Source organism: Falco biarmicus, chromosome 4, assembly GCF_023638135.1.
Source record: "Falco biarmicus isolate bFalBia1 chromosome 4, bFalBia1.pri, whole genome shotgun sequence".
In the NCBI taxonomy this organism is placed as follows: Eukaryota; Metazoa; Chordata; class Aves; order Falconiformes; family Falconidae; genus Falco; species Falco biarmicus.
In genome coordinates, this window is record NC_079291.1 from 64,558,307 (window position 1) to 64,583,577 (window position 25,271).

The 25,271-nt window shown below is 46.9% G+C and overlaps 1 protein-coding gene across 7 annotated transcripts in view; it reads right to left on the reverse strand.

Moving 5' to 3' along the window:
- Positions 1-25,271, reverse strand: part of RFX2 (regulatory factor X2) — a 63,904-nt gene that overhangs the window by 23,007 nt on the left and 15,626 nt on the right. For 2 of the 7 annotated variants that reach the window (XM_056336933.1, XM_056336932.1), the window contains exons 2-6: positions 11,020-11,211; positions 8,282-8,371; positions 7,208-7,287; positions 6,266-6,530; positions 2,155-2,229 (exon numbers count right to left, since the gene is read on the reverse strand). In XM_056336933.1, coding sequence (XP_056192908.1) covers positions 2,155-2,229; positions 6,266-6,530; positions 7,208-7,287; positions 8,282-8,371; positions 11,020-11,211 — 702 coding nt within the window. Of the gene's footprint in view, positions 1-2,154; positions 2,230-6,265; positions 6,531-7,207; positions 7,288-8,281; positions 8,372-9,742; positions 10,953-11,019; positions 11,212-11,862; positions 12,068-25,271 lie in introns of those variants that run through there. The other 5 variants (XM_056336938.1, XM_056336937.1, XM_056336936.1 and 2 more) reach the window with 5 other exon arrangements.

Here is a 25,271-nt window from a genome sequence, read left to right on the forward strand (position 1 = left end):
TTTTTTTTCACATAAAGGGGTGGGAACCAAAACACCCTGGAGAGCAGGATGCCCTGTGACACAGCACGTGCCGGGGAGACGTGCAGAGCAGTTCGGTGCCGTGCTCACCGGGCTGCCCCACACGCCTCTGGCATTCTCCAGTCTCCAGCTGGTGGATACCCCATCCCTGGAAACATTCAAGGTCAGGCTGGACGGGGCTCTGAGCATCCTGATCCAGCTGAAGATGTCCCTGCCCATGGCAGGGGGTTGCACTAGCTGGCCTTCGAAGGTCCCTTCCAACCCAAACCATCTGATGATGGGTCTGTGGAATGACTCCAGCCTTCTACTCATCCCAGGGCTCACTTCCAATGGAGGTCAGGTCCCTCGGGCCAGTCAAAGCCCCAGAACCCCCCCCAGGCAGAGGCTACGCACCCTCCCTGGGCACCAGCACCGACCGTCCTCCAGCTCTGGAAAGAGATTGCCTGCTCTGGGTCTGCAACGTGCTGCATTTACTACAGGCACTGCTCGTCCCATCACCTCCTCGTTACTCGCACATATCCACAGACACGGCTCCGTGCTCCCGGAAGGCAGGGCAAGGACACTGGAGGGTCACAGGGCAGAAGGGCTCCACAAGGTTCCTTGGCTCAGGCTCTGCACCTTGGCAGAGGGAATTACCCACCCCAGCCCTGGAGCTGCCCAGGGCAGCGCGTTGCTTGTGCCTGGACCAACATCTTGAGCAGAGAGGAGTGGAGAGCTGATGTGTACACACATGCTTAGGAAGTAGTCTATTTGCTTTAGAATTTGTAAAAGAACTTAAGCCTTAGGCCAAACGATGAGCCGTGACCTCAGAAAAGAGACATTAAGTTCTTTACTTCTACCCTGCAAGCGGGGAAGATGTGATCAGAGGCTGGATTGGGCCCCAACTCCATCCTGCGCAGCCTGTGGTCAGATGAAATCTCTTTCCTGTCTTTGCTTTCTTTCCTCTGCGCTTTCCCTGCTTTTTGTCAAATCTCCTTCAATACCACACCACGACCCCCCCGTTCTGCTTCTGCACTTGAACCAACAAGAAAAATTCTAGAAGGGACGTTATCCTTAGCCAAATCCATATGGTGCTGGGGGCACAGCATGGGGGTACACGCACAGCCACCGCCTGGGATGGAAAGGATGCACGGAGATGCTCAGAACAGGAACTACCAGCCTGATCCTGCAGGTTTGTGTTTCCCAGCTCCAACCAGGAACCTTCAATTCCTAGAGGCTGAAATAAGGATTAAGCTCGTCCAGGACCCTGGCTTGGAGTTCGACAACAGCCTAAGAGAATCAGATCCTTAGGTTTAATGCTCCTTTCGCTTTCTCAGGCCATTTCTCTAGGGTGAAGAGGGCACAGATTTTTTTTGCAGAACCCAAGAATGACAACAGATCTGCCCCCAAATACAAAGCAAAAGGAAATCTGTTAGAATCCAGAAGTACTGCTTTGTGCACTGTGATTTATCAGTGCAGAACATGCTTCAGCCTAATCCAAAGCACAATGAAGTCAAGGCAAGTCCAATGACTTCAAGAGGACTTGAATTAGACCCTTCAAATCTCACACAAGCATGTGCTTGTCGTTAATCATTACTGCATGGGAGCCGTAAACCATGATGCAGAAGGCCCAGCAGAACAGTGGGAACTTCACACAAAGCAGAGACATTGTTGGCAGAGTGAGAAGAGAGAGGTCTAGCAAACGAATTTAGCATAGCATTGTAACAGTAATGGTCTCCCTGAGGCACAGAAAGAGGCAATCAAGGCATCCACAGGAGCAAGCTTTTGGTATGCGCTATCTAAGGGTACCTGTCATGATTCACGCCAAGTTACTGCTGTAAAATTGCAAATTATTTTCCAGCCATCTTTCAATTCCAGTGAAAGGAAAGAACTTCCTCAAATGTGTTTATCTAATTGCCAGCAATTTCCATTGCAAGGCAGACAAAATAAATAAACACAGTGCAGAGGCAGTTAACAGAATCCAGAGCATCTCATAAACAAGCATTAACATCATGGCACTTTTTGCAGCTTCTTGTTTCTTGGGAATGGGCTGCTTTGGGCAGCACAGCTGAATCCCAGGCTGCTCTGAGTGGCTCAGCTACAAATAATGCTCCTACCAAAGCAGGAAAAAGGTTGTAAATTCCGATTGTAACTTACATGGCTGTTGAGCAAACTGCTTTTGTGTGATGTAATCCCTTCAGTTTTTTGTAGGTTTTCAATCGCCATTTCAAGCTAAAGAAAATGTGCACAGGGGAAAAAAAGGAAAAAAAGAAAAAGAAAGGAAATCAGATAGTTAGCAACAGCCAGGTTTATTATTTCTTTATTAATATTTGAATGATTAATGCTTTATATCAACAGGCTTGTGAAAAAGAGGCAAACAGATGAGGCACAGTCCTTATGGGATGAAGCTGCAGATGTTATTGTATGGCATGCAAACTAACACAGCAAGAATCCCTGTTAGGGCGAAAGAGCGAGACCAGGGGACTTTTGATCTTCCACTATATACATTGCCCATTTATAAAAGAGAAGCCGTTTTCCTTTTCCTTTCCCCTTCATATTAGCCCAAACCACCACCAGACATAGGCTGCAGCAATCAAAGGAGATTTGCTACAGAGAAAGTGCATTTCACCCAGACCTTTCAATGAAAACTGGAAGTAATGGCTGGTTATTATTACTTCTTCACATTTTTGACAAAAAACTAATGGCAACTAAATAAAACAGGCACAAGGAGGGTTGACACACAATGCACATGCCGGCATGAATAAGAGCTCCCTGCTACTGGAGCGAGGTGCAAAGGGGCTCTGAAGGAAGAAGATGGGTTTCAATTAAGTGAGCTTCTTCCCGCAAGGGCAGGCTGGCCCATCTTGACGCTACCCAGTTCCTTTCCATTCACCCCAGAGCTGCTGCAAGCAGAGCCATGGTGAGGCAGGCTGCCCCCGCGAGCCCCCTTGCCTCCCTCCTGTCCAGCTTCTGTTCTACACCCAGCCCAGCCACGGCTGCTGCCTTGTGCCCGGACCCTCCCCCAGACCCCTCTTGTCTCCTTTCTGCTGCTGGGGCTCCCCTGACGATCTGGCAAACTGCTCAGCCGATAGCTGCTGGTCCCAGAGCTCTGGTCCTCCTGAGCACAAGCTTTTTGCAAGTGAGGAAAAGGAGGGGAAAACCCCCAACCAAGCAACAAACCCTCACAATAAGGGACTGGCAGAGGCAGAACCTGCTGTTTCTCTCCAGTAGATGTTCTCAAACCCCTGTTCTCTAGGACCTGTTAGTGCAGGCAGGACAAGGCAGCACAAATCAGCCAGTAAAACTTGCAGTCAGCAGCTGTCTCTAGCATCTGTCCTCATTTCACATGCATGGTCGTGCACTCATCTGTAGGCACATGAACAAAGCGTCTGCACAACCATCAGTCAATGGCCTCCACACTCAGTTTGCACTGACTCATAGCAGGCTGAAGATAAAAGGTCGAGATAAAACCAGCCATTTACAAAACCAAGCTCTGTCAGAAAGGTGGGAGAACAGAACAAATCAGATACAACTTTTGAAACAACATTCAACACCCAAAGATGCAGTCTGTGCCATATCCCTGCCGGAATGTGATACTCTGCCCAGGCACCTCCGGCACATGCTCCTCGGTTTCCATCCAAAAGTGCCATCCCTTCTTGGGAAGTTATCACCGAATTCAAACAAGGGTCAGCCTAAGACTATGTATCAGTGGGGTTTTTTTGAGAAAACTGTCTAGCACACTGTGATGTACCACGAGGAACCAACGCCCGATTGCTGATGCAGCCTTCAGGAAATGAGTCAGTGTTGGAGGGAGACACCAGTTCCTTCCTCTGTTCAAGGAGCAAGAGTGCCCGCTTGAGCAACACCTCTTGAGCAAGCACAGAAACCCCGCCTGGCCTTTGGGCATTTTGGTAGGCATCCCATACAAATGGGCAACTTGCATCTGCAGAGGAAAATATTACAGGGGAGAGACTAAAGGCTTTTCAACAGCCCCGCGCAAAGGTGAGGAGCTCTCAGGACCCACTTACGGGAGGTCTCAAGGATTTCCTCTCTTGGTACAGCCTAATTTAAGCTATACCAAGCCTATAATTAAATAAAGATTAATAGTGCTCCATTGGCCTAGACATTGGACGGGACTGCTTCACGTGCTGTTTCAGCCCATTCGATGGAGCGGAGCATCATTATTTGAGCAGACGTGGCAGACGGGTGTCTCTAAATGCCCTTGCACTGCTGGCCACTGACATCCATGCAAACACCACAGCTTCCTTGGCTACTTCTGGAGGAGCTGTATTTTTCTTTCTCTCCACAAAGTTCTTAACCCTGCCTCAAACACATTTAGCCAGGACGACAGCCTCTCCAGCCCCTTTAACACCAGCCTTTCCTATTCTCTTTTAAGCAAGACATTGCAAGGAAAACCAGTGTTCCTACCCATTGATTTCATTTAGTCATTGCTCTCCTGAAGCCTTCCACTATCTGTCCACCCATTATTATGCAAAATTCAAAGCAGTTATCACGGCTCTGCTCTATCCTGCTGAAAAAACTGAAAGCCACACACAGACACATCCCTACACTGTCTTCCACAAGCTATTTCATCCCCTTGAGCCCCTCCACAACAGCCACAGACATTTTATGCTGCAATACCTTCCAAAAGTTCATTCCTACATACAACAGAGTATATTTATTTCAGGTACATTTTCATAAAGGTCACTTCCTATATTCTTTTTTTGCTGAACAGCTTTCTCTCATGTGACAGACAGCTACAAACTAACTGTTCATGGGACACTTCTATTGACACATGTTCTACTCAGGCTTTTTACATTGTGCCTGTCAGCATGGAGATTCAAAAAACCCAAACCCCAACTAACAACAACAAAAAACCAAACAACCAAAACCCAAGAGTAGTATTGTGCAGCTATACAAGATGCAGTCCCACGCAGGTGACCAGATCAGCATTTACCTCCTTCAAAATATCAAGCCTGAGCAAAAATCAGAAGATAGTCCAATGCTAGATTTTAAATATGAACAGTTAAAACGTGCGCACACAATTGTCACACATGAAAGAGACTCCACGTAATCCAGATACATCTGTCATTCTCTCTTCTACCCAAAGCTAAGGATTTTTCCCCTACTCCCACCTAAGGCAGAGCACATTTACTCCAGGATCAAAAGGCAACTTTTCAAGGCACAGAGATTCAAAAAACATGAAGTTGATATTCTAAAACTCAATGGGGGAAAAAAAGCACAACCTAACTGGCCAGATTTTCCTGAGTACTCAGTAGTGAACAGCTCCTGTTTTTCTCCCTGGTTGGTGCTGTTCACATTTTTACAATCTGGCCACATACACTGAATTACACCTACACCTGTAATTATGTTTACATACAAATACATAAACACACACAAGTCAGTCTGGAGAGGAAGGTGCGCAGTGTCCCAGAAAATGAGCCCCAACCCACTCCTGGCAGCAGCTGCTACTACGGGCTGGTAGATTCTCAGATAAAAGCCCTGGTAGCTACTAGCTGCAGAAAAGCTGTTTTGTATTAATAGTTGTAGCGCCCCCCCCCCCCCCCTCCCAAGTCCCACACAGCTGTACAGCTGTGCTCTAGCAAGCTGGCACCTCAACTGACAGGTGGAGGAACATGTTTTAAAAAAGTTAAGAGCTTTAAAACATTTCTGTTTGATCAGTGTTATCCCTAAAATCCATTTTCTGTAGCATATGGCATGGATAGAATACACAATGGTGTAGGAGATACATACAAAGACTTCTCGATCACTGTGCATTTGGCATGACCAGCTTGACATACCTAATGTGCCAATTATTCACGGTGTTAATAAAGGATTTTTCATATCTCTTCATAATTAAAAATATATATTACTTTATTTTTGGTAAGCCAAGACCCATGTTCAGACGTTACACTTATTAGTGTAAATACAGACAATTCTTTTGAATTGAAAAGCCGAAACCTTTTGCTTGGGTGAAAAAAAAAACTAAAAACCTCGAGAATTTTCTCTTATCTCCATGCTGCATAATTTCAGTGATCCACTCAGAAAGCCTGACAAGCCTCTAACCACCAGCAAGAGACACATTCCAAACTCCCGTTGAAAAGTATCTGTAGTACACCAGTGTCTATTCTCTCCCTTGCGTTTGCATGGCATGTTATACAGACATATACACAGCGATAAAGGCAGGAAGTTTTATTTTCTGAAGGCTTTTCAGTTCCCTTGGAATAATTCCTGGCCCCCGAGCTGCAACATCTGCAGGGCTACATACCGTTGCTGGTGAGGAGCGTGAAGTATGTGACAGAGAATGTCTAGTGTTTTCCATCCCCCCATGAATGAGACAGGCTCCCGAGCCGGAGAGGATCGAACTTCCCCCAATGTCCATGGTGATGCCCACCATGTTGTGAGAGGGAATGGCTGTAGGAGAGGATGCCGCTGTAGTCACCTGAGCTCCACCTCCCTGCGGTTCGAAATAGGATGCTGCGCTGCTGGGGGTGTAAATCTGAGCGTCGGGGTTGTAGGAGTAGGCAGCTCGTCTGTCAAAGGAACGATAAGGTCAGGAGGTGGAGAGAAGCTTGCAGATAGAATCTCGTGGACAACGGTTCTGGACCACCTTTGGAAAACAACTCAGCACCACTCTTGGTGGGATTTGCTCCACTGAAATTGAACCCTGGGCTATAGAAATCAGTCCTGACAGTGTGAGACAGCCCTGGAGCGAAGGGCCACAGCCACCGCGCAGCACGGAGCCCAGCAGCTGCTCCGCAGTCACTGCAAGCAACCTCAGAGCAGAAGGCTGAGAGCACCCCGGAGGGCAGCAAAGACATCAGGGCCAAAGCAGGGGCACAGCAGACAGGAGGAAGAAGAAACCTTCCAAAAGCCCCTTCTTCCTCTAGCAGTTGTGCTCCGGGCTCCTAAAGCCCCTGCACCTCACCACTCAACGGGCTGGGCAGAGGGGAACACCCGACCCCTTCATGTAGCAGGATTCCCTGGAGAACAGTCCCTCCACAAGGACACCACCACCTCCAAGGCTGGAGTCTTGCAGGAACTACCCCCCTACACACAACGCACCATGTGGGACAGTTGTTCCTCCTCTTCCTCCCTTTAAGGGCAGGCAGAGCCCGCAGCAGCGCTGGGCTGGAAGGGGCTGGGAGGAGCGATGGGCTCAGCCTGGCTGGGGGGAACGGGGCTCTGCTGCAGCCAACAAGACTCTTACATGGTTCCGTTGGTATAAACAGCTTCTCCTCCTTCCACATACTGGACCTGGGATGGATACACGTGCTGCACCGCTTGCACCTGAAACGAGCATCATCAACTCAAGTTACAGATTGCCTAGGAACAGCGGGAGAAATCACATATTACACCCTTAAACGGCTTTCAACCTTACCTTGACATTTAGACTTTCTTTTAAAAAGAAAAATAAAAAGAAAACAAAAATCCCATATGCTTAGGAATCCCAAAGGACATATTTATTTTAAAAGGTCACATTAAAATAAATAAATAAGCAGTTGCTCCATGAGCAGTGGAAACAATGGAGCTGGGTTTCCTCTGCACACACATCTCGGGGCTGGTTCTCTGCTGACTAATAAGGGTGAGATCATGCTGCAGCCTTTCCTTCAGAGAGGAGGTCAGCAGTGACCATCTGCACCCCAGCCCCCTTCTTCATCGGTCTGGGAGGGACGTAGTTGCCCTCTGTCAAGTTTTTTTTGGTTTTGGTTTGGGTTTTTTTCCCGAAACTGAGCAACCAAATTAAAAATTGCTAGAGGAAAAAGTCAAGAGTCAGACTCACTGTCCACATGAAGCAGCACCACACATGCCTGGTTTCTTAGGAAACAAGGACTGCAAAAGGCAAAGTTCAGATAAATAAAAACACTTGCATGGCTCTGTCACCTAACGTTTCTATGAAGCCACACACAGGCAGTACATTTGTTTGTATAATTAAACTCCCAAACACTTTGCCTCTAAGAAAATCTTTACAGAGGAGGACTGCTTTTAAATGGCAATTAAAAGGATCCATCAAATCTTCAAATGTATGGAAGACAACTGCTACAGTAAAGGTTCTTTCTAAACTTTAAATATCTTGAGAGTTTCTTTTGCCATTGGTCTAAGAAAGGAAGAGAGAGATGGAGAAAGCTGCTCTCACGGTGATCTCCAGTTCTCTAACCACACACAAAATTAAGAGCATGGATTTATCTAAGCAGCTATCTGGCACAGTTTCAAATGTCGTGTGGGACATGAGGTCCTGTCGACATGGGGGTCCCTGCGTGGTGTCCCACCCTGGAGATATTACCTGTTGCGGAACCTGCTGAACTCTGGGAACAGAGATTTGCTGCATCTGCGCTCCTTTGGGAGCGGAGCCTGCTGCTTGGACCAAAACCCTCTGAAAGAAGAAGATACAGTAGCACACACTTACTTTCAGTCTGCAATACAGGTGAGTGAAGTATCCTCTGTCAAAACTTTCATGGAAAGCCTGCCTGCTACTCTAGCGGTCACGGTACCCCTGACCTAGCATCCCTGTGGTCCCCAACCTTCCAGTGTAACCTGCATCAGACACCAGCCTGAACTCAGCACCCCCAACTTGGGAAAAGCTGGATCCACGATTTCTGACATGGATCATCTTTAAGTCTCCACCTGAGGAAATAACAGCTAACAGCTGATGGATGGGAGGCGCTCAACCTGCGGTTCAGTCACAGTTAAACAAGAATCACTCCTCACACATTCACATTTTCCTCCTACGGCTGCAAAGTCTCTTCTCTGTACCAAACCACGTTCTGCAACCTGCAACAAGAAATCGCACCCTCCAGGGTGCCACACAGCCCTTACAGTTTCTACCAGCACCCAAAGCTCAGATGGTTCTGACCTCCCTTCAGTGCCACCAAGGGCACAGAAACACGTCGTGTAGCCTTGCAGTGCTCACTCTGTCCTCTGCACCATCGTTTCCATCGTTCCCCTGGCTCTGTGTTACGCTCGCCATTCAGTTTGAGGTTGGCCACACATCTCGTAGAGTGCTCAGCACCTTGCAGATCCAGCAAAACAAGCGTGGGGTTGTGTTGGGGTGGATGGAAAGAAATGATTCAGCGAAGCCCGTGGGAACAGAGCCAAATATCAGTATGGCCTTTTAAACCAATGAGGACCTTCTCCAAGGTGACGGTCATCCTCGGTGGCTTGGGGCTTTAAAAATACCCAGCAGTTGAGCCAACAGGGCAAAAAGCTGAAAAACAACCCCATATGAATCTAGAAGAGACCCTGATAATTACTAGCTACCTTATATGTACATATTTCTAATTTTTAGTCCTCTGACACGGTCCCAATATGTCCTTTGTAACCAGCCAGAAATTCTGTTCCAGCAGAATTACAGGAATATGGTAATTGCCCAGATTTCTGCATCACCAGTCCCCAGGCTGACCTTCAGCAAGTCTAGACACGTTGGAGACCCTGCAGCTGAGCTAGCGGTGAGGACACGCACACGGGTGCCAGCCATCACTTTGTCCCCAGGAGGCTGTAACCAGTGCACCATGGGAACAACATGAGTCCTTGTTCAAGTCAGGCCTTGGCAATGCCACCTGCATCAAATTCTCAGCAAGACCCTTTCCTTTCTCCCACTTTTTACCCATGTTCCATCATTGCTTTTCCCAAAGAACACGTCTCCTCCTTTGGCACAGCTGCCCAGCTCAGCTACCTGTGTCATTTGTCACTGCCTGCCTGGTTGCTCCTACTACTTTCCAACAAAAGAAAATGAATCATCCCCAACCTGTAAGATGAGGCCATCCTGTTCATACAGCCTTCGCTCACACTGAAAGGTAGACCAGTGATCAACGAAGCTGAAGGCTTCAGCCTCACACCAGTCATGCTGCCAGTAGCTCATTCTTTGTCCTGATGGTGAGAAGGGAAGGCTCTGGATGTTCCTTCTCTTCAGCAACTTTCCACGATCCTCTGGGTCTTCCTTAATCCATGGAGTTCCACTTGATACTCCGTGTCATGATGACAGCACCAGCAAAGGCTGTATGGGTAATTTCATAATCCAAACCCAATGGGTTTTCTAAACTTCTTTAACACGTTGTCACAGCCAAACTCACGTTAACGACTGACGATCCCTAAGCGACTTGACACTATCGACCAGCTGTATCCACATCGTTACAATACCAACAAGAAATGTCACCCAGAGAAATGGAAGATGGGAAAGTTGAGAGATGACAGCGAGCTGGCCAGCCACGCACCCAGTCACAAATGCGAATGTCCATGTCTCCTGGTGAATCAAATGCTCCTACCAATTCACAATTTTTAATTGTTCCTTTCCGTCAGCATCCAATGGCAGCTACTTCTGCTCACTTGGGAGTTAGAGAAGGGTGTAGCTAAGTTGTACCCACCCATCCTCTTATCCTTCCAGCTTCCTGCAACAGAAACTTCTTTTGATAGTTCCCCAAAAGGCATAAAAAGGAACAAGTTTCACTTAACCCTTCCCGTTTTGCAGTAGGTAGTTTTCATTCATCAGCTGAAGCTATCATTTCTCCCCTATCCAGAGACCTCCCAAGTGGCTCATATCCATGTATGTGAATCGTGAATCTCCCCTCCTCGATTTAAAAAGTCGGGATCCACCTACCAAAGGAAGAGACCAGCATGTGGCTCCTCCACCCTCTCCCCCCCCTTCCTTCTCTGTTGAGCTTGGTGCCTTATTTGCAGAGACACCTTTAAAGACTGTTACATTTTCTCCTCCTTTTGTTGACACATCAAATAATGACAACAGGATATTATATACTGAAGCAAACACCAAACCAGCACAAAGTGACTTCCTTGGGTAGCCAAGTTAAAATCTAAATCCCATGTTTTAAAGCTTCCATATTCATCGGGCTAACACTGAAATATCTATGGCCTTTATCAACACAAAGTGCAGCAACAGGTTCAACCCACTACCTCAACAAGCTGAGCAAAATCCTCTCCCGCATACAAAAACCTGGGATTAAAATACATCTGCCAGTAAAACAGGTCTCTTCTCCATGGAAACGGCATTCCCAGCTGTGCATACGTTACCTGCTGCGACGCTGGCACTGGCTGCACAACTGGAGCTTGGGCTGATGCAGAGCTGTGAAGTGCCACAGATGCTGCTGAGTCTGATCCACCCTCTGAACTCTGCATGCTCACTGCTGGGGAGAGGAGAGCAGAGGGGAGATCAGCCAGGGGACGCACAGCACACACCGCAGCAAGCGCCCAAGGAACCCGCATCTAGAAGGAACAAAATCCCAGTGGAAGATCAAGGGGAAGTGCTAGGAAGGAAGGTAGCCACCTTCCTACACAGAGGACTCTTTTTAGTCTTGGAGCTAATTTTAATACAGTATTATATTAAGAAAAAAGAAAGTTGCACAATTGTTCCACAGAAAGGAGAGGGAAGGAACAGAAAATGCACTTCTAAATATAACCGAAAAGTAGTGTTGGAAAATTATTGTGTCATAGTGAGGATCACTTCAGATCTGGAAGATCTGTAAGAGCATATTTTAAAAATAATTTTTTCTCCCCCTCTGCCTTATCATGTTTAACTACTGCAAAAAAGAATTTTAATCAGGTTTAAGTACATGCCTGGAACTTGGCTAATGCTTTCATTTGGAAAGCAGTGCAGTCAATTAGGGTTTATAATCACAACTGATAATCAAACATGAACAGCAGAAGAACAGTGATTCACCATCATTTAAAAACCCCTGAACCACCCCCACAAAGAAACACGCCCGCCCTCCCATCCATGCCCTTGCCCCAGATGCCACTAGGGTCCCCAACCAGGCATGCGTCATCGCCCGCCGGTCCTGCTCTGCGCTGCAGCCCTGCGGGAGCTGTGCCCTCAGCATCTTCAAGTCACCCAGGTCCCGCTGTCCCGGCACTCACCCAGCACTGCTCAGCCGCCTTGGGAAGCACTCCCAAGGGTGATGTGGGAATGTCCTGGGGATGGGGAGATGGCAGGAGAGCAGGGCTGAGCGCCTGCCCTGCACACAGGCTCTCCATCCCCTGGGACTCCTCGCTCCCCCATGGCACTGCTCCGGCACCCCATGCCCCAGAGACACCCAGGGCTGCTGTGACGGTGCTTCCTGACAGCAATGTCATTTTGGGGGTTTTGATGTAATGTGGAAGGATGGGAGAGCCTTTTTTTCTCAGTTTCTTGTGAAAGTTCCTCTTCAAAAAACTTTTTCTAGGAGGGTTTCTGCTGTCACTTCAAAAACAAAAGGTTCAGAAACATCCAGGTTTGAGCAGTGCTGTTTCTCCTTTCTCAGCCTCGCTGCCGAGTGCAAACGCAGCCTCCAAATCATGGCATGAAATCTCGTGTCTTATTTCTCTTCCCCATCCAATATTTAAACTTTTTCCTCAACTCTGTGCAAGTTAAGAGGCAAAAGGAAAGGAGAAATGGAGGGACACTGCATCCTGATCATTTGACAGCTCTTTGTGGTAAAAAGAAAGGCAAGGGGGAGGTGAAGTTACAAGTTACCTGGTTATTCTCCTTCAGCCACCAAAAAAACCCCAAATATTTAGCTTCTTCACAAAACAAGTTTTTAAGATTTTTTCCCAGTCAGTGCTGACCCCATATTCCCATGTTACCCATTAGCAAATTACAACAATTACTCTCCTGACTTCCCTGAAACCCCACAGCTTGCAAGTAATTTTCACATCATCTTTCTCGCATCCAGGAAAGTGTAGCCACAGAACCCACATAGTCGCTGCTCCAAACACAGCTACCAGATGAATCTAACAAACCAGAGCCAAGGCAAAGAAATTTAGTCGCTGTTTATTTATTGCCACCCATGTCCCTTTGTAGCCCTCCGACCTGCCCATCGCACATGCACAACCCCCTTCCCTGCAGCTCCACTATATAGAGGCAGCACCTGCTTCTCCCCATCACTGCCTCTGCGTGGGTTTTAGCCAAAACCTCTCCATGAGAAGTCACCAGTTGCAACAGCGCTGGGGTATCATGAAAAATAACAGTTTTCACAGTAAATTAATGAAAGAGCCTGCCATCCGTCCCTGCCCAAACACTTGGCCAGCACTGTCAGCAGAGGAGGCAGGTTTACAAAGCTCACGTGAAGATGCTCAGGCAAAAGAGAGACGTCACTTTTAGCACAGATATTCTCCTGACTTTTGCAAGAGTGTTTTATTGTCTGACATTTGTGCCCAGACCTCCAGTTCACAGCTTCCTAGGGTTTTGCGAGTGGAAAAATATAGCATGGTGTGGTTAGAGAAGAAAGGTGGGTAAATTGCCAAATATATTTTAATGACCTATTTGAGAACGGTTCTGGCAGGTCAGCTCTTGGCATTTCAGGTCTACAGAAAGGTCTCTTTCCAAGTGTGGTTATAATCAGAAAAGGACAGCCAGAAGAGATGCCATCTCAAAATTGCCACCTACTCATCTCTGCTGATAAATTTTGTCTTCTGGTTTCCCTCAGTGACCGAAAGAGACCAGAGAGAGGCAGGCAGGGTGGAAGATGAATTGTCTGCTGCCAAAATAAATCATCAACATTATTTTCGGATTTGTTACAAAACGCAGGCTCTGTTAATGATGACAACCAAGCCAGACACAAAGACTCCGAGGAACTGTGCAGCTGGTACTTCCAGACAAGGTAGACAGACACAGAAGTACTGGACCGCCAAGGCACATGTACAAGACCCCTTATTATTTTGTTTATTGGTGAAACATCCTGGATAAAGAATAATTCATTTTCCATTAAAGCCATCCCGTGCTTCCTGAGAACTGGAGAGGCAGATATGTGCATGCCATCTGCTAACATTAATTCGCACTGATGAAAAGCTGGTAACAGAATTCCTACACTCCGAGAAACCACTGCCAGGTGTTTCAGGGCTCTGCCGATGTCCCGGAGCACAGGTACCGAGCGAGCCAGCAGCTGAGCCAGGGCGCCAGGGGATGGATGAAGCATTGGCTTTCAAGGAGGAGAGGGAACGTGGCACCCGAAGCCTTGCTCTTTCCTCTTCTTGGGAGCCATGTGTGCAGAGCATCCTGGTAGCTCCGTACGGAATGCTGGCGGCTGGAGCGCCGGCACGGCTCTCTGGCAGTTCTGCTGCATCCCTAAAGCAAATGCCCAGGAAAGGACTCGCTGCTCTCCTTCCATCTCATTTTTCACCTCCCACGGGGGCGAAAGTTGTGCAGTGTTCTTGATCACCCTAACAGAGACTCCGGCGGTCAAAAGCCTGTTCCATAAAGATCTATGATTTGGTGCCTCCTCCCGAGATCTGGTCTAAGGACGAGAGGCTCATGCCAGCCGTGCCAGCTCCCCGTGCCTGGCGGGGGGACAACCACAGCGGTCTGGCAGCAGGAGTGACTGACAGAAGCCATCAAAGTGTCTCGTGGCTCCTGACAGCCGGTGAAAGCCTGACAGCTTGGCAGCCGCCCTAGTACCAGGGAGTTTGCACAAATTCATTAGCTAATTAGTCAACAAAGCCGCTGGTGGGGCACAGAGAGGATCAGCAGCCACAGGACAATCTCAGCTCCAGGGCTCCTTACCAGGTTAAGGAGAGCAAGAAGGCAAGGCAGTTGTAATGCCAGGGGAACAAGCAGGCAGGACCTGACCATGCTTAAGGAATAAAAATGCAGTGAGAAGGGGCTTATCCAGCCATCGGCAGCGGTTCAGGCAGAGGCAAGTTTAAAATTCTGGTTGCACAAGACGGCCGGTGACATCACGTGCAGCGTCACCACTGTGGAAGGCGTTGCAGAAATCTGGATTCCAGATTGCATCATCACTGAGTGAATCAGGCCGATAACAAGGCTGGTGCCTCTGGAAACCTTCTGTTTACACACAGCTATCTCGGTATCCAAGCAAACAGCAGTGACAGGAAAGGAAATACAGAAAAAACTAGTAACTTCTGGGTGCTATTTCTGGTTCTGCCACCAGCTTTGCTCCGTGACCTTCAACAGGATGCTTCCCTTTCCCCGTGCTTCAATTTTCCCACTCCTAAAAAAGCCACAACGCTCCCCTAGGTGAGGGATTTTTTCAGCACTGGTCTCAGAGGGCTGTCAAAGTCTGAATGCATTTGAGAAAGACAAGTAGTAATATTACAGGGGTTGATAAAAACTCCAGCTGTCACCCTTTCATTCACAAGCCACTTGCCTTCATGTAAATAGCCTTGCCTTTGTTAATCTCTCCTGCCTAAAGCAGCTCCAAAATGCTGGGGAAACAGAGATAAGAGAGGCATTCAAAAATATTTTCCACATTCAAATTTGCAGCGAGAGGAGAGGGGGAAAAAAGGAGGGGGCAGCAGAACAAACACCACATAGCTTCCTCCTGCGAGGTGCCTGCGAGCGCCCAGAAGGGAAAACAGCAGCATCCTCTGCAACATTCCCAAACTCCCAAAAAGAGTGTGGGGAAGGAGACGGGCTGATGCAAGAGCCCCCCAGCAGCGGGAAGGGTGCCCGTCCTGGGTGCTCTGTCCATGCTGCAGCCCACGAGCTCTGCCGTCCAGGATGTGAGGAGGAACTGCAAGTATTTTTCCACAGAATGTTTTAATATAAACGATCAGCTCCCGAACGCTCAAAACAAAACCGGTTCGGAGCTAAATGTGGAGCTCTCAGGCGTCTAATAACTACTGCTGATCAGAGCCAGAGCAGGGAGTCTGCCCCGGGGAAATATTTGGTTTATTTCTCTTCGGTGCTCTGGTCCTCGCTCCACAGGACCAGCAGCACCAGCAGCGATCCCAGGCGGCTCCGAGACTTCAAATAAAAGAGGATTTCAGCCCCTGCCTTCCTCAGGCCCTGGGTCGCTTCTGCAGTAATTGCAACCAACCTACCTGGTGGTTTTATACCAGAAGAACTTCACTAGAAGTATATTCACTTCACCATTTGAAGTCAAATATAACTTTCCCCCCTCACTACCACCACCTTATTTTAATTTTTTAAGAGCAGCCTTACATAAATCAGGGGTGGAAGTGGCACAGCCTTGGCTCTCATGTGGTATTTAGGTCTTGTATTTACATATCTTTGTTTTCTGAAGGTGAAAATGTAAAACATATTATTTACCCTAGAAGAGAAACCAGCGAATGCTTTTTTTTTAATCCAGAATAACCATATAATCATACCAGTGTTGCTTTCAAAATACTAAAATTGCTACTGTTTCAGTGAACCACTTGCTCACTTGAAGACAAAACATATCATTTTTTTATTTAATTTGCTTTTCAAAGCTTACTTGGTCATCCATTAAACTTTTTCAATTCCTTTATTTCATCCTTCTTTTCTGGTAGAACTTTTGAAATAGAATATAGTACCGGTACATAACTGAGGGAAAGAAAAAATACCTTGGATGAGGGTTTTGTTATTGTTTTTAAAAACAGTCAATTATTCTACCTCTGGGACAAAGTTTCTCACAGGTACTTATATTTAAGCGTCCCAGTAAACCTTGGTGGGTGTTATTACCCCTACTTGGTAAGTAATTCCACTGCCTCTCCATCTGCCGTTTGTAAATGGGCTTAACAACTTCTTCTCAAAGGGGTTTTAAACGTCGGGCATAAAAATCTGCCAGGAAAATGACTGCCTTGAAGTACAGAACCCAAGACTAAATCAGATTGTGGATCACTGAAGGATGTGCTTCATGGCTTTCATTTCAAATTAAGATATAAAGGTTTCAAATTAAGATATAACGGTGGGAAAAGTTTATTTTTCCAGGTGAACCTGCTATAATTACCCTTGCCTTTTTATTTCTGATGCCGTGTGTTCTTCAAACAGGAAGCAAATGCCAACTGCATTAGCTCTCCAGCTAAAATGAGGTATCCTGGATTTTTAATTGCCTGCATGCATTGTCAGAAACATCCCATAACACGACCTGACGATAAACCTGGAGCTAGAATATGTACGGTCATGGGGTCATCAAGGTATATAGGGTGGATGCACCAGAACCGCAGGAAACCTCCAGAGCTGGATGCGATTGCTAAAGGCATTTTATAGAAAACTTTACCCGAAATTAATGCAGTAGGTAACCTTTGTACATCTTTAATATTATCATGAGTTAACGAGATTTAGTATACCCGACAGCCAGGGTGCTCAGCTGGGCACAGTTTGTGCTCCAAGTTTTCTTTCTGTTCAATAGATCTCAGGCTAAGCAGGGGGGAAAATAACCAGGGAATCACATACAGTCACATTTCCATATGCAAATTCATGATACAGCTATGAATTTTTTATACAAATCTCCTGATATCTGTTATCTTATGGAAAATAATGGGAAGATTGTAGTTTAATTTAAAAAAAAAATTCTCTCTCATCCATAACATTGACATGCTATGATCAAAATTCAAACCCAGTTTTTGCTTTTTTTTCCCTTTTGTTTGGTTTTGTGCATTTTTTGCATACTTTGAAAGGAAGGCTTATATTTAAAAATAGTTATTTGGTTTCTGGAACTTTTATTCAGGTTTAGTTGGCTTGGAGCTTAGATAAATAGGAAAACCAGAACAGCAATAACTGAATTCAGAAGAAATAAAAATGCTATTGAACCATCACATTCTATATGGGCTCTAAATGGTATTTTCTCCCCTGACCATAGAAAAAGGAACTAGAGCTTTTACATTTAATAGATTCGCTACCGAGAACCCTCAACACTCTCAAAAGTGACTGAAAATAATAAAAGGAATGCAGGGAATACCAGATTCTAGCTCTCTTTTCTAGCAGATGCACACTACCCATCAACTTCATCCACTACGCTCTATGCCACATTTATTTTAGTAAAGAAAAACTTCCCAAATATTTTCCGTTTCATTCAACATTTTTGGCTTAGTCTCTGTTTAACAATTTGCCCTGAAAAGGCATTAGCTGTGTTTTAACCAGAGCATAGAAAGGAAGTGTTTCTTTCTTTGGAAGAAGAAACTTCTTTATTTGATGTGAATGAAAATGCAACCGAGTGAATTATACTGCCTTAGAGCAGAACTGAGGCAAATACTTGTCTCCGACCCAGCTTGACTCCTGCCTCCACATGCATCCTTTACCCCTGCTGTGCGTGTCTCCAAAGCACGGTATCTCCAAGAAAAAACAAGCATTGCCTTGAAATTACAATCAGGAAAATACTATTTTTTTTTTTTTTCCGTTGCCCAAAAGACTCAGAAGCCTGAGGAGCACAAGAGCCAGCACTTGCAGCACAAGGCTCTGAAGCGAGACCAAGGGCCAAGTACACCCCCAGCTTTGCACCCTCTTTGGAAAAACACGATTCCAGCTCACCCATGCATGAAAGCAAAATAAATTCTTCCCTTTTGGATGGCTGAGCCAAAGCAAACCTGCTCTGCCAGCATCCCTGTTTAGCAGTTATCTTTTCCTTCAGACCATAGAGGGGATGCTCTCAAACCTTGTCCAAAAAGTTGTACAACCGGTCACGGTGATATTAGCCTGACTTGGGAAAGCTGCACTATCCGCTGGGGTTTTAACTGCTCTAAAAGCACTGGAAGAAGGGCCTGCTGTCCTGACTTCCAGAGAGAGCCAGGAAACACCAGAGCAGGTCAAGACTGGACAGAGCCTTGGTGCATCAAAACTTGGACATCCACACCAAAGCCCCTCATCCCGCACTGAGGCCAGTCCGTAACGCCTGCGGCCACGCGATGCCGAGCCCCCCCACAGAGCCCAGGATGCTGCAGGATGGTGCTGGCACCCTCGCCAGCAGCACCAAGCCCTCCTGTACCCCTGTGTGCCAAGGGCTGCGGCAGCGCTCGCCCTTCCCAACCCTCCTCCACCAGCATCCCCGGCCAGCAGAGGATGGGGAGAGGCTGAGACCATCGCCGACTGCAGCTGGGAGCGAGCTCTGCCAGGCTCACCGAGCTGGCACTAAAGCGTGTCCTGAACCCCGTGTCACAACCTTCAGCCTTTTCATAAGCGGTGCTAAGCGGAGGGCATGGAAGGGGGAAGCAAACACGACAAGGGACTTGGTAACAGGCTGACTCTGGAGAGGCTGCTCATTACATCGCTTCAAAATGTTATAAACAGAGAAGGCACCAGACCCTTCCACTGATTAGGTTAAATTAATTTAAAACAGAAGCAAATGCTGCTTGTCTAAGAGATCCAGTTACCTGGAAACACAGATAAACCCAAAACACAAGCTTCAAGGGCAGCAGGCAGTATAGCTGGGTGGTGGCTTTTTTTTTTTTCTTTTTTCAGAAACCTGGTCCTCATGGAAAAATACAAATTTGGAAATGGTTTTTATTAGGAAGTTAATAATATACTGCAATACAAATATACACTCAGTCTTTAATTAGATTTCACGAAGTCAAGTAATATATATATACACACACGCACGTAACTGTTGTGTAACAGCAGTTCACTAATCTTTTGCTGTTTCTTTAAAATAACTTTCAGAGAGGCAGAAGAGAGCGAGGCATGTATCTGTGCTGGCTGGATAACCAGAAGTTTCCTTAAGAGCCAGCTGAGACCGAATAGCCAAAGCCCTCGTGCTGTACGCTGCTGGCAGCTGTCTGTGGCCAAACCCCACGTGCACGGGTCTCAGACCTGAACAAGGGCAAAGAAACGTTGTGAATCTCCCTCCCGTACAAAAACCTGCCCTATTTTCTTCCTGGGTTAATAATACAGACACTTTCCAAGTGTCAAAAGCCAGGACTGGATTCCTTGGAACCGAATGCATCCCTTCTGGTGCTCAGAAATGCAACCGATTTACAGCCGCACTGCATTTCACCCTCAGCCTCTCAACAGACATACCTGCACGAATCCCGGCTGTTTGCTCTTCGGAAAAAGTCCCAACAGCTTCCAGAATTTTTAGCCTAGGATGACCCTGCTAACAAGCACTTGAAACTCCCTGTTTCTTTCCTATTAACTAGCTAAAAACTTCACTTCAGAAAAGCTTTGCTACAACGATGGCAAATAACGCTGCCCACGAAACAATGTATGGGGATCTGTTGAGCAGCAAGAAAGCTTTCAGGTCTGCGAAGAGGAATTAAAAGGTACACGCTACACTGTACACCATGTCCAGGCCCTTCAGATACTGGCTGCAACACACACATTGATGCTATCTGATGAAAGCAAGCACAAGTTCTGGGCTCAAATTAATAATTTCCCCATATTTTTAGTATGTGCACTGCAGGGGTTTCCCAGGGCTGCGAGTCAGTACAGTGCATCAAGCAAAAATCCAGCACAAGAGCATTTCAAAGGTTCCTACTCTAGGACCAATCTCAAAGTTTCAGTCATCAATCAAACCACAACATCTGGTTACTTGACCCCTGTGGTCTGTAGCTCTGGTTCTGCACGCTCCCAGGAGGATCCCCGGTACCTGGGTACAGCCAGCCCTCCCCTGACGGAGCTGGGCTCCTTTCAGAACACAGAACTGCAAACCTGGGTACTCAACTGCGTTTTTGCAAGACCTGCTTTTATAGCTTGTCCCATGGCAGAAAACTATGGAATATGTCACATATTTTAAATTAATTCCAAGAGATCAGCTTAATCGAAACTGGTACACTCGTCAGCACTCACTTTTTGCTTGTTTAGGCTAGACAATCCTTTCCCTGGCCTTAAGGCTAGCCAGCCTTTGCACAGTTTAAGTGTGAAGTCAGAGATGTGCTGCAGCTTTTCATTTCGATGTGGGGCGGCAGCAGCAGCTGTCTCCATCATGCCTATCCAGTGAACAGCACATACAGACGTAACCGCTGCCAACACAGCCCAGTACATTGTTATTTATTGATATAGCACCATCCACAAGCATTGCAGTGCTTAACTTTGTTAAGTAGAACAAGCCACAAACATAAACTGTGGCCCTGCGGAGAACAGACAGCTTTGTCTTAGATTTTACAGCACCAGCTGAGACAGTGCTCCCGTGGTCTCTGGGAGAGATTCCACCATGGGGTGGACTGAAGCAGGGCAGGAGGGGATAAACAAGCGGTCACGGGTGTTACTGTTGCTGTGGGTTTATACCAGTGAGCTGGAGAAGCCCCAAAGGAGAGTTGGAGCAAGGAGAGAAACAAGTGGTCACTTCTCCCCTCCGAAAGACAGGTGGTGCCTGGGCTGGAGGAGGAGGAGGAGGGCTGGCTTGCTTTCTCCTAACACCAAGGGCAAGTTTCTCGGTCTCTCTCGAGTACTTGCATGAGCTCTGACCCCACCGTCCTCCTGCCTGCACACGAGATGCTCCTCTAGGCTGTGCTAACTCGGCCCACTCCTGGGGAGCACCACCCTCAGCAGGGACTGGTGATACTAGGGAGGAGCCACCACGGAGGTCTGGGTGGTTCATCTTCCACAGAAAATGGAGTCTTGCCCTTTATGTGATGGTGCCACACCAGAACATCCTGCAAACTTTCCCCATGACAGTCTGGGATCTGCTTATTGATGATTCTGCTTCTACACATGCAGTAGAACTGCCCCGAGTCCAAAATGTTTTGCCTACGTGCATTTGCAAGTGGCTGATCAGAGCCACAGGCTGGCATGGTGGGGGGTCCCACAACCAAACTCATGGTTGTTCTCCATCACAGCACCCAGTGCACTGCTACCAGTGAAGACGGGGAACGAGACGCTGGGTTTTTTCCCTGTGGAAATTTAAGGTTCATACAGCCATTAGTGACTGGCACCACAGGCTCCGGGACTAAACAAGACCCCAAATAGACATAAACTATCTAGAGACGTGCAATTCTTCCTGGAAAGGCAAAGAAATGAGAAGGCTGCCCTAGAAACGCAGTTTGGGAATATATATTTGAATATTCTGCACTTGGGGAAAGGCACTGCTGTATTTTTGGTCAGGACAGACCATATTCTAGATGAACAGGAGAGAAAGGCTTGCAACAACTGTACGCTGCTCTACAAGTTCTCACTCTCCCAAAGAAAGAAAATTGACTGTTACCGAACTAGAATTAACCGAGTTGTATCTTTTATCCAGGTAATCAATTCCTGTGGGCAGTACTTTTGGTGGCTTTCCGACAGACGGCTCAGCCCACAAAACTTTCTGTCTGTAGTCCAGCCACAGAGGGGTTCAGATGACACCCAGAAACCACGTTATTTCCTCCATCCCCTAAGCGGGCAAGGCAAAGCTGCAGTTTTAAAAGCTCAGCCTCCAGCGCCGTGCTGACAGGTCAGGGTTGTTCTTAGAGTCTAAGCCCAGCGGGAAAGATTTAAGCTCTTTTGCATCACCAATAAGGGGCAGGGGGAGCTGTTTTTACCCCTCAGCCTGAGGCTGCTTTGGGGGGGGGGGGGGGGGGGGGGCGGGGGGCAGGGGGGACCCCACACTGCATAGCCCGGGAGCCCCAGCCCAGCCAAAACGCGGTGCCGGGCAGAATGCGGCCCACGCTGTTTGGGGAGCAACAGCAGTTGCCATGGGCGACGCGGTCCACTCCCGTGTCCAGGGTGCGTTGCTAGGCAACGCGGGGAGCGCTTCCCAAACCAAACATCCCCATCCCCGCTCCCGCCCGCCGCGAACGCACACTAAATATGTCAGCGGGTATTTTCAGAAGCCCGGGAGGACTGACAAATAATTTCTTTGCTATAGTAACTGTGAGGGGGGGGTGTAGGGGGGTAAGGACTGCGGGGTGTGCTGCTTTGTTTTGGTTTTGTTTTATTTTATTTAATTGCTATTTCAGAATAAACGGATTAACAGGCTGGGCAGCATTCTTCAAAGCAGATGCCCAGGAAAGGAACCTTTTTGCCTGTTTTTAAAAATATTATTAAAGAGTTAACCCAGGAGCAACGAGCCATTATGCAAAGCCCCGTGTGCCCAGCTTGCACCCAGGGATGCACAGCACCGCCCAGGGACGCACAGCACCCACAGCACCGGCACCAGCAGAGCTGCAGCATCACACAGCCAGAGCTCCCACAAAAACACAAGCCCCTGCGCAAGTACTCTTTCAACTTTTTCGTCCTCTTTTTCATCTATCTGTAGATTCCTATAAGTTTCCTAGCAGAATTTAGATCCCTTTAAAGCAGGATTTAGCTTACTTAAAAGAGGTTTACTTTTCTTTGTGGTTATCTCCGAGCATGGAGAAAGGTAGTCTGACTGGGAAATAAGCTTTCAGGAGAGGGTGTGTGTAGTTTTTCAGTGTCCTCCAATTTGATGAAGAGGAGAAATCACCAGAAGGATGTTTTCTCCTAGTTCCACAAACATTGGAAACTAATTCAAATTCTCTGGTTTGCATTTTTTACATTGAAACTTTACAAACACTCAGAGGATTTTAAGGGAGAGCCTCCTCTCTGTGGAAATAAAGAATAGAGAGAGGCTTTTGTTGGGCTGGTGCAACAGATCATTGTCCTGGGCACAGTGGTATGATCTAAAACATAAAAGTTCTGCTGTGCTTGCTAATCATCTTTAAGGCCACATGCTGCTGTCACCGGTTCCCCAATTCAATAGGAGCAGAAGCTGGGCAGAATTTGTCCCTCCAACATTTAAACCTAAGCTTAGGCATTGGCATCACATCAGTTCACCTGCACAGTGATTAATTAACAATAAAGCTTATCACTGAAGTTGCTGATTTCCAGGCTGTGGTGCTTTTAGTGCTTCCTTTGGCTTTCCTCTGGTGTTTCACAGTCCTCCCGGGAACTGCAACCGAACTGCAGCAAGGCATTTGCTTCTCTGAGGTAGATGTCTTGAAAAGCAGAAATCACTTATCCACTGGATAAAAAATAAAAACTCATAGCACTGGGCACTTTCTAAATAAAGTCTTTCAAAAATTCTGTTCTTTGTTGAAGGATTTTTTTTTCCTCCCCCCTCCAAAACTATTGCTGACCTCAGCCCCCAAACTCCTCCTTGGTCTTTTAGTATTTGATTGCATTTATCTCCTTCTCAGGGGGGCTCACATGCCTCTTGCATGAGAACAGTAGACCCTGGAGCATTTTGCAGAAGGCAGCTGATTTTCTTCTGATGTTCAGAGCGGCATTCAACAGAGAGCAGACACTCATGCAAGGCAGCCAAGAGTTCAGCACCGCTTGGCAACTTAAAAATGACAACTGAAAATTAAGAAATGTCATAACTTGAAGAACCTCCCTAGCAAAGGGATAAAATATGCATATTTGCAGCTATTTGAGGTGATCCAGTAGCATTTGCACAAAAATATAAACTCGAACCAAGCTCCTTTACTGCACAGTATCCTTGCCCAGCCTACCTATTGCCTTAGGGTACAGCTCAGCATTGAAGTCTCCAAGCTTTGTGAAATATCTTTAAAGGATGCTTTAACACTGCAACATTTGGCAAGTAAAGGACTTCTACAGATAATTCCGTAAGAGGAACACCTCTGCCATGGCAGCAGAAGCAGCATATATGAAGGTGACCAACCTCTCGATAACTCTGGTCTCGTTCAAGCGCCAGCCTGCAAAGCAAGCCAAAACTCACTGCCTGGACCCCTTGCTCGTTCCACCAAAATTACTAGAGTGATATTTTTGCTGGCATTGACCCAAGACCCATCAACTCATTTCAGTGTGTAGAAAAGGCTAGCTGCCTTAAAAGACCCACTATTCTTACTCCTTATTAAGATGAGCAAATTAAGTCCAAGATTCTTCTCATTCCATTCCTTTCTGCTAAGTGCCCTTATTTCTGCTTTCATGTGCTAAAAAGTTACGGCTGGGATGAGGAAAACACAGGAGAATTGAGACTTGACACCTCTCATCTCAAGGGTAGATGCTAGCGGAGGGTTTTAGGGTTTCAGTTCCTGGAGTCCTGTTACTCCCACAGAGCTATGTGCAACATGAAAAAGGCTTTCCAGCTTTCCAACTTTTACTGAATAAGGAAAAAAGAAGAACCCAATTTCAGAAAATCACTGTTAAACCAGTCAGCCTTCCTTATTTTTATCTCCTGGGGGGTTTTAATCCAACCTTATACTTTGGGGAATTTCTGGCCCCATGGGGGAGGGAGCAGTTTATTTGCAATCATATAGCAGCTCAACCCCACCCCACCCCTTTTTTTGTTTTTCCAAAGTATCTTTCTACTTTTGCTTTCCAAAAAACGAAATGTACATCCACTTCTTGCGAGAATGAGAGCAAAGTTAGAAGCGTTAAGTGTGACTGCAGGAGCTATTTCCAGTCCACACAGCATTTACTGCATGTGCTGAGCAGTATATTGAAGAGGCCGTGAAATGCTAATGATCTCCAGACTGCTAGAGATACAGTCCTAAATAGAAGGAAAAAGTCTCTTTTGAGAGATTTTTTGCCCATTCCATCTCCAAAAACCATACAAAACTTTAACACCTCCCTTTGGCTAAAGCTTTCCAAGTTACACTCGAAAAATTGAAAAGGAAAAACAGATGGGGGTGGGGGAGTGGATAGAGACGATCCGACGGAGCTAAAATATCCATTAGTGGTAAATTCCATCATCTCCTCCCCCTCCCAAAAAAGCGGACTGCATGGGTCAGATTCC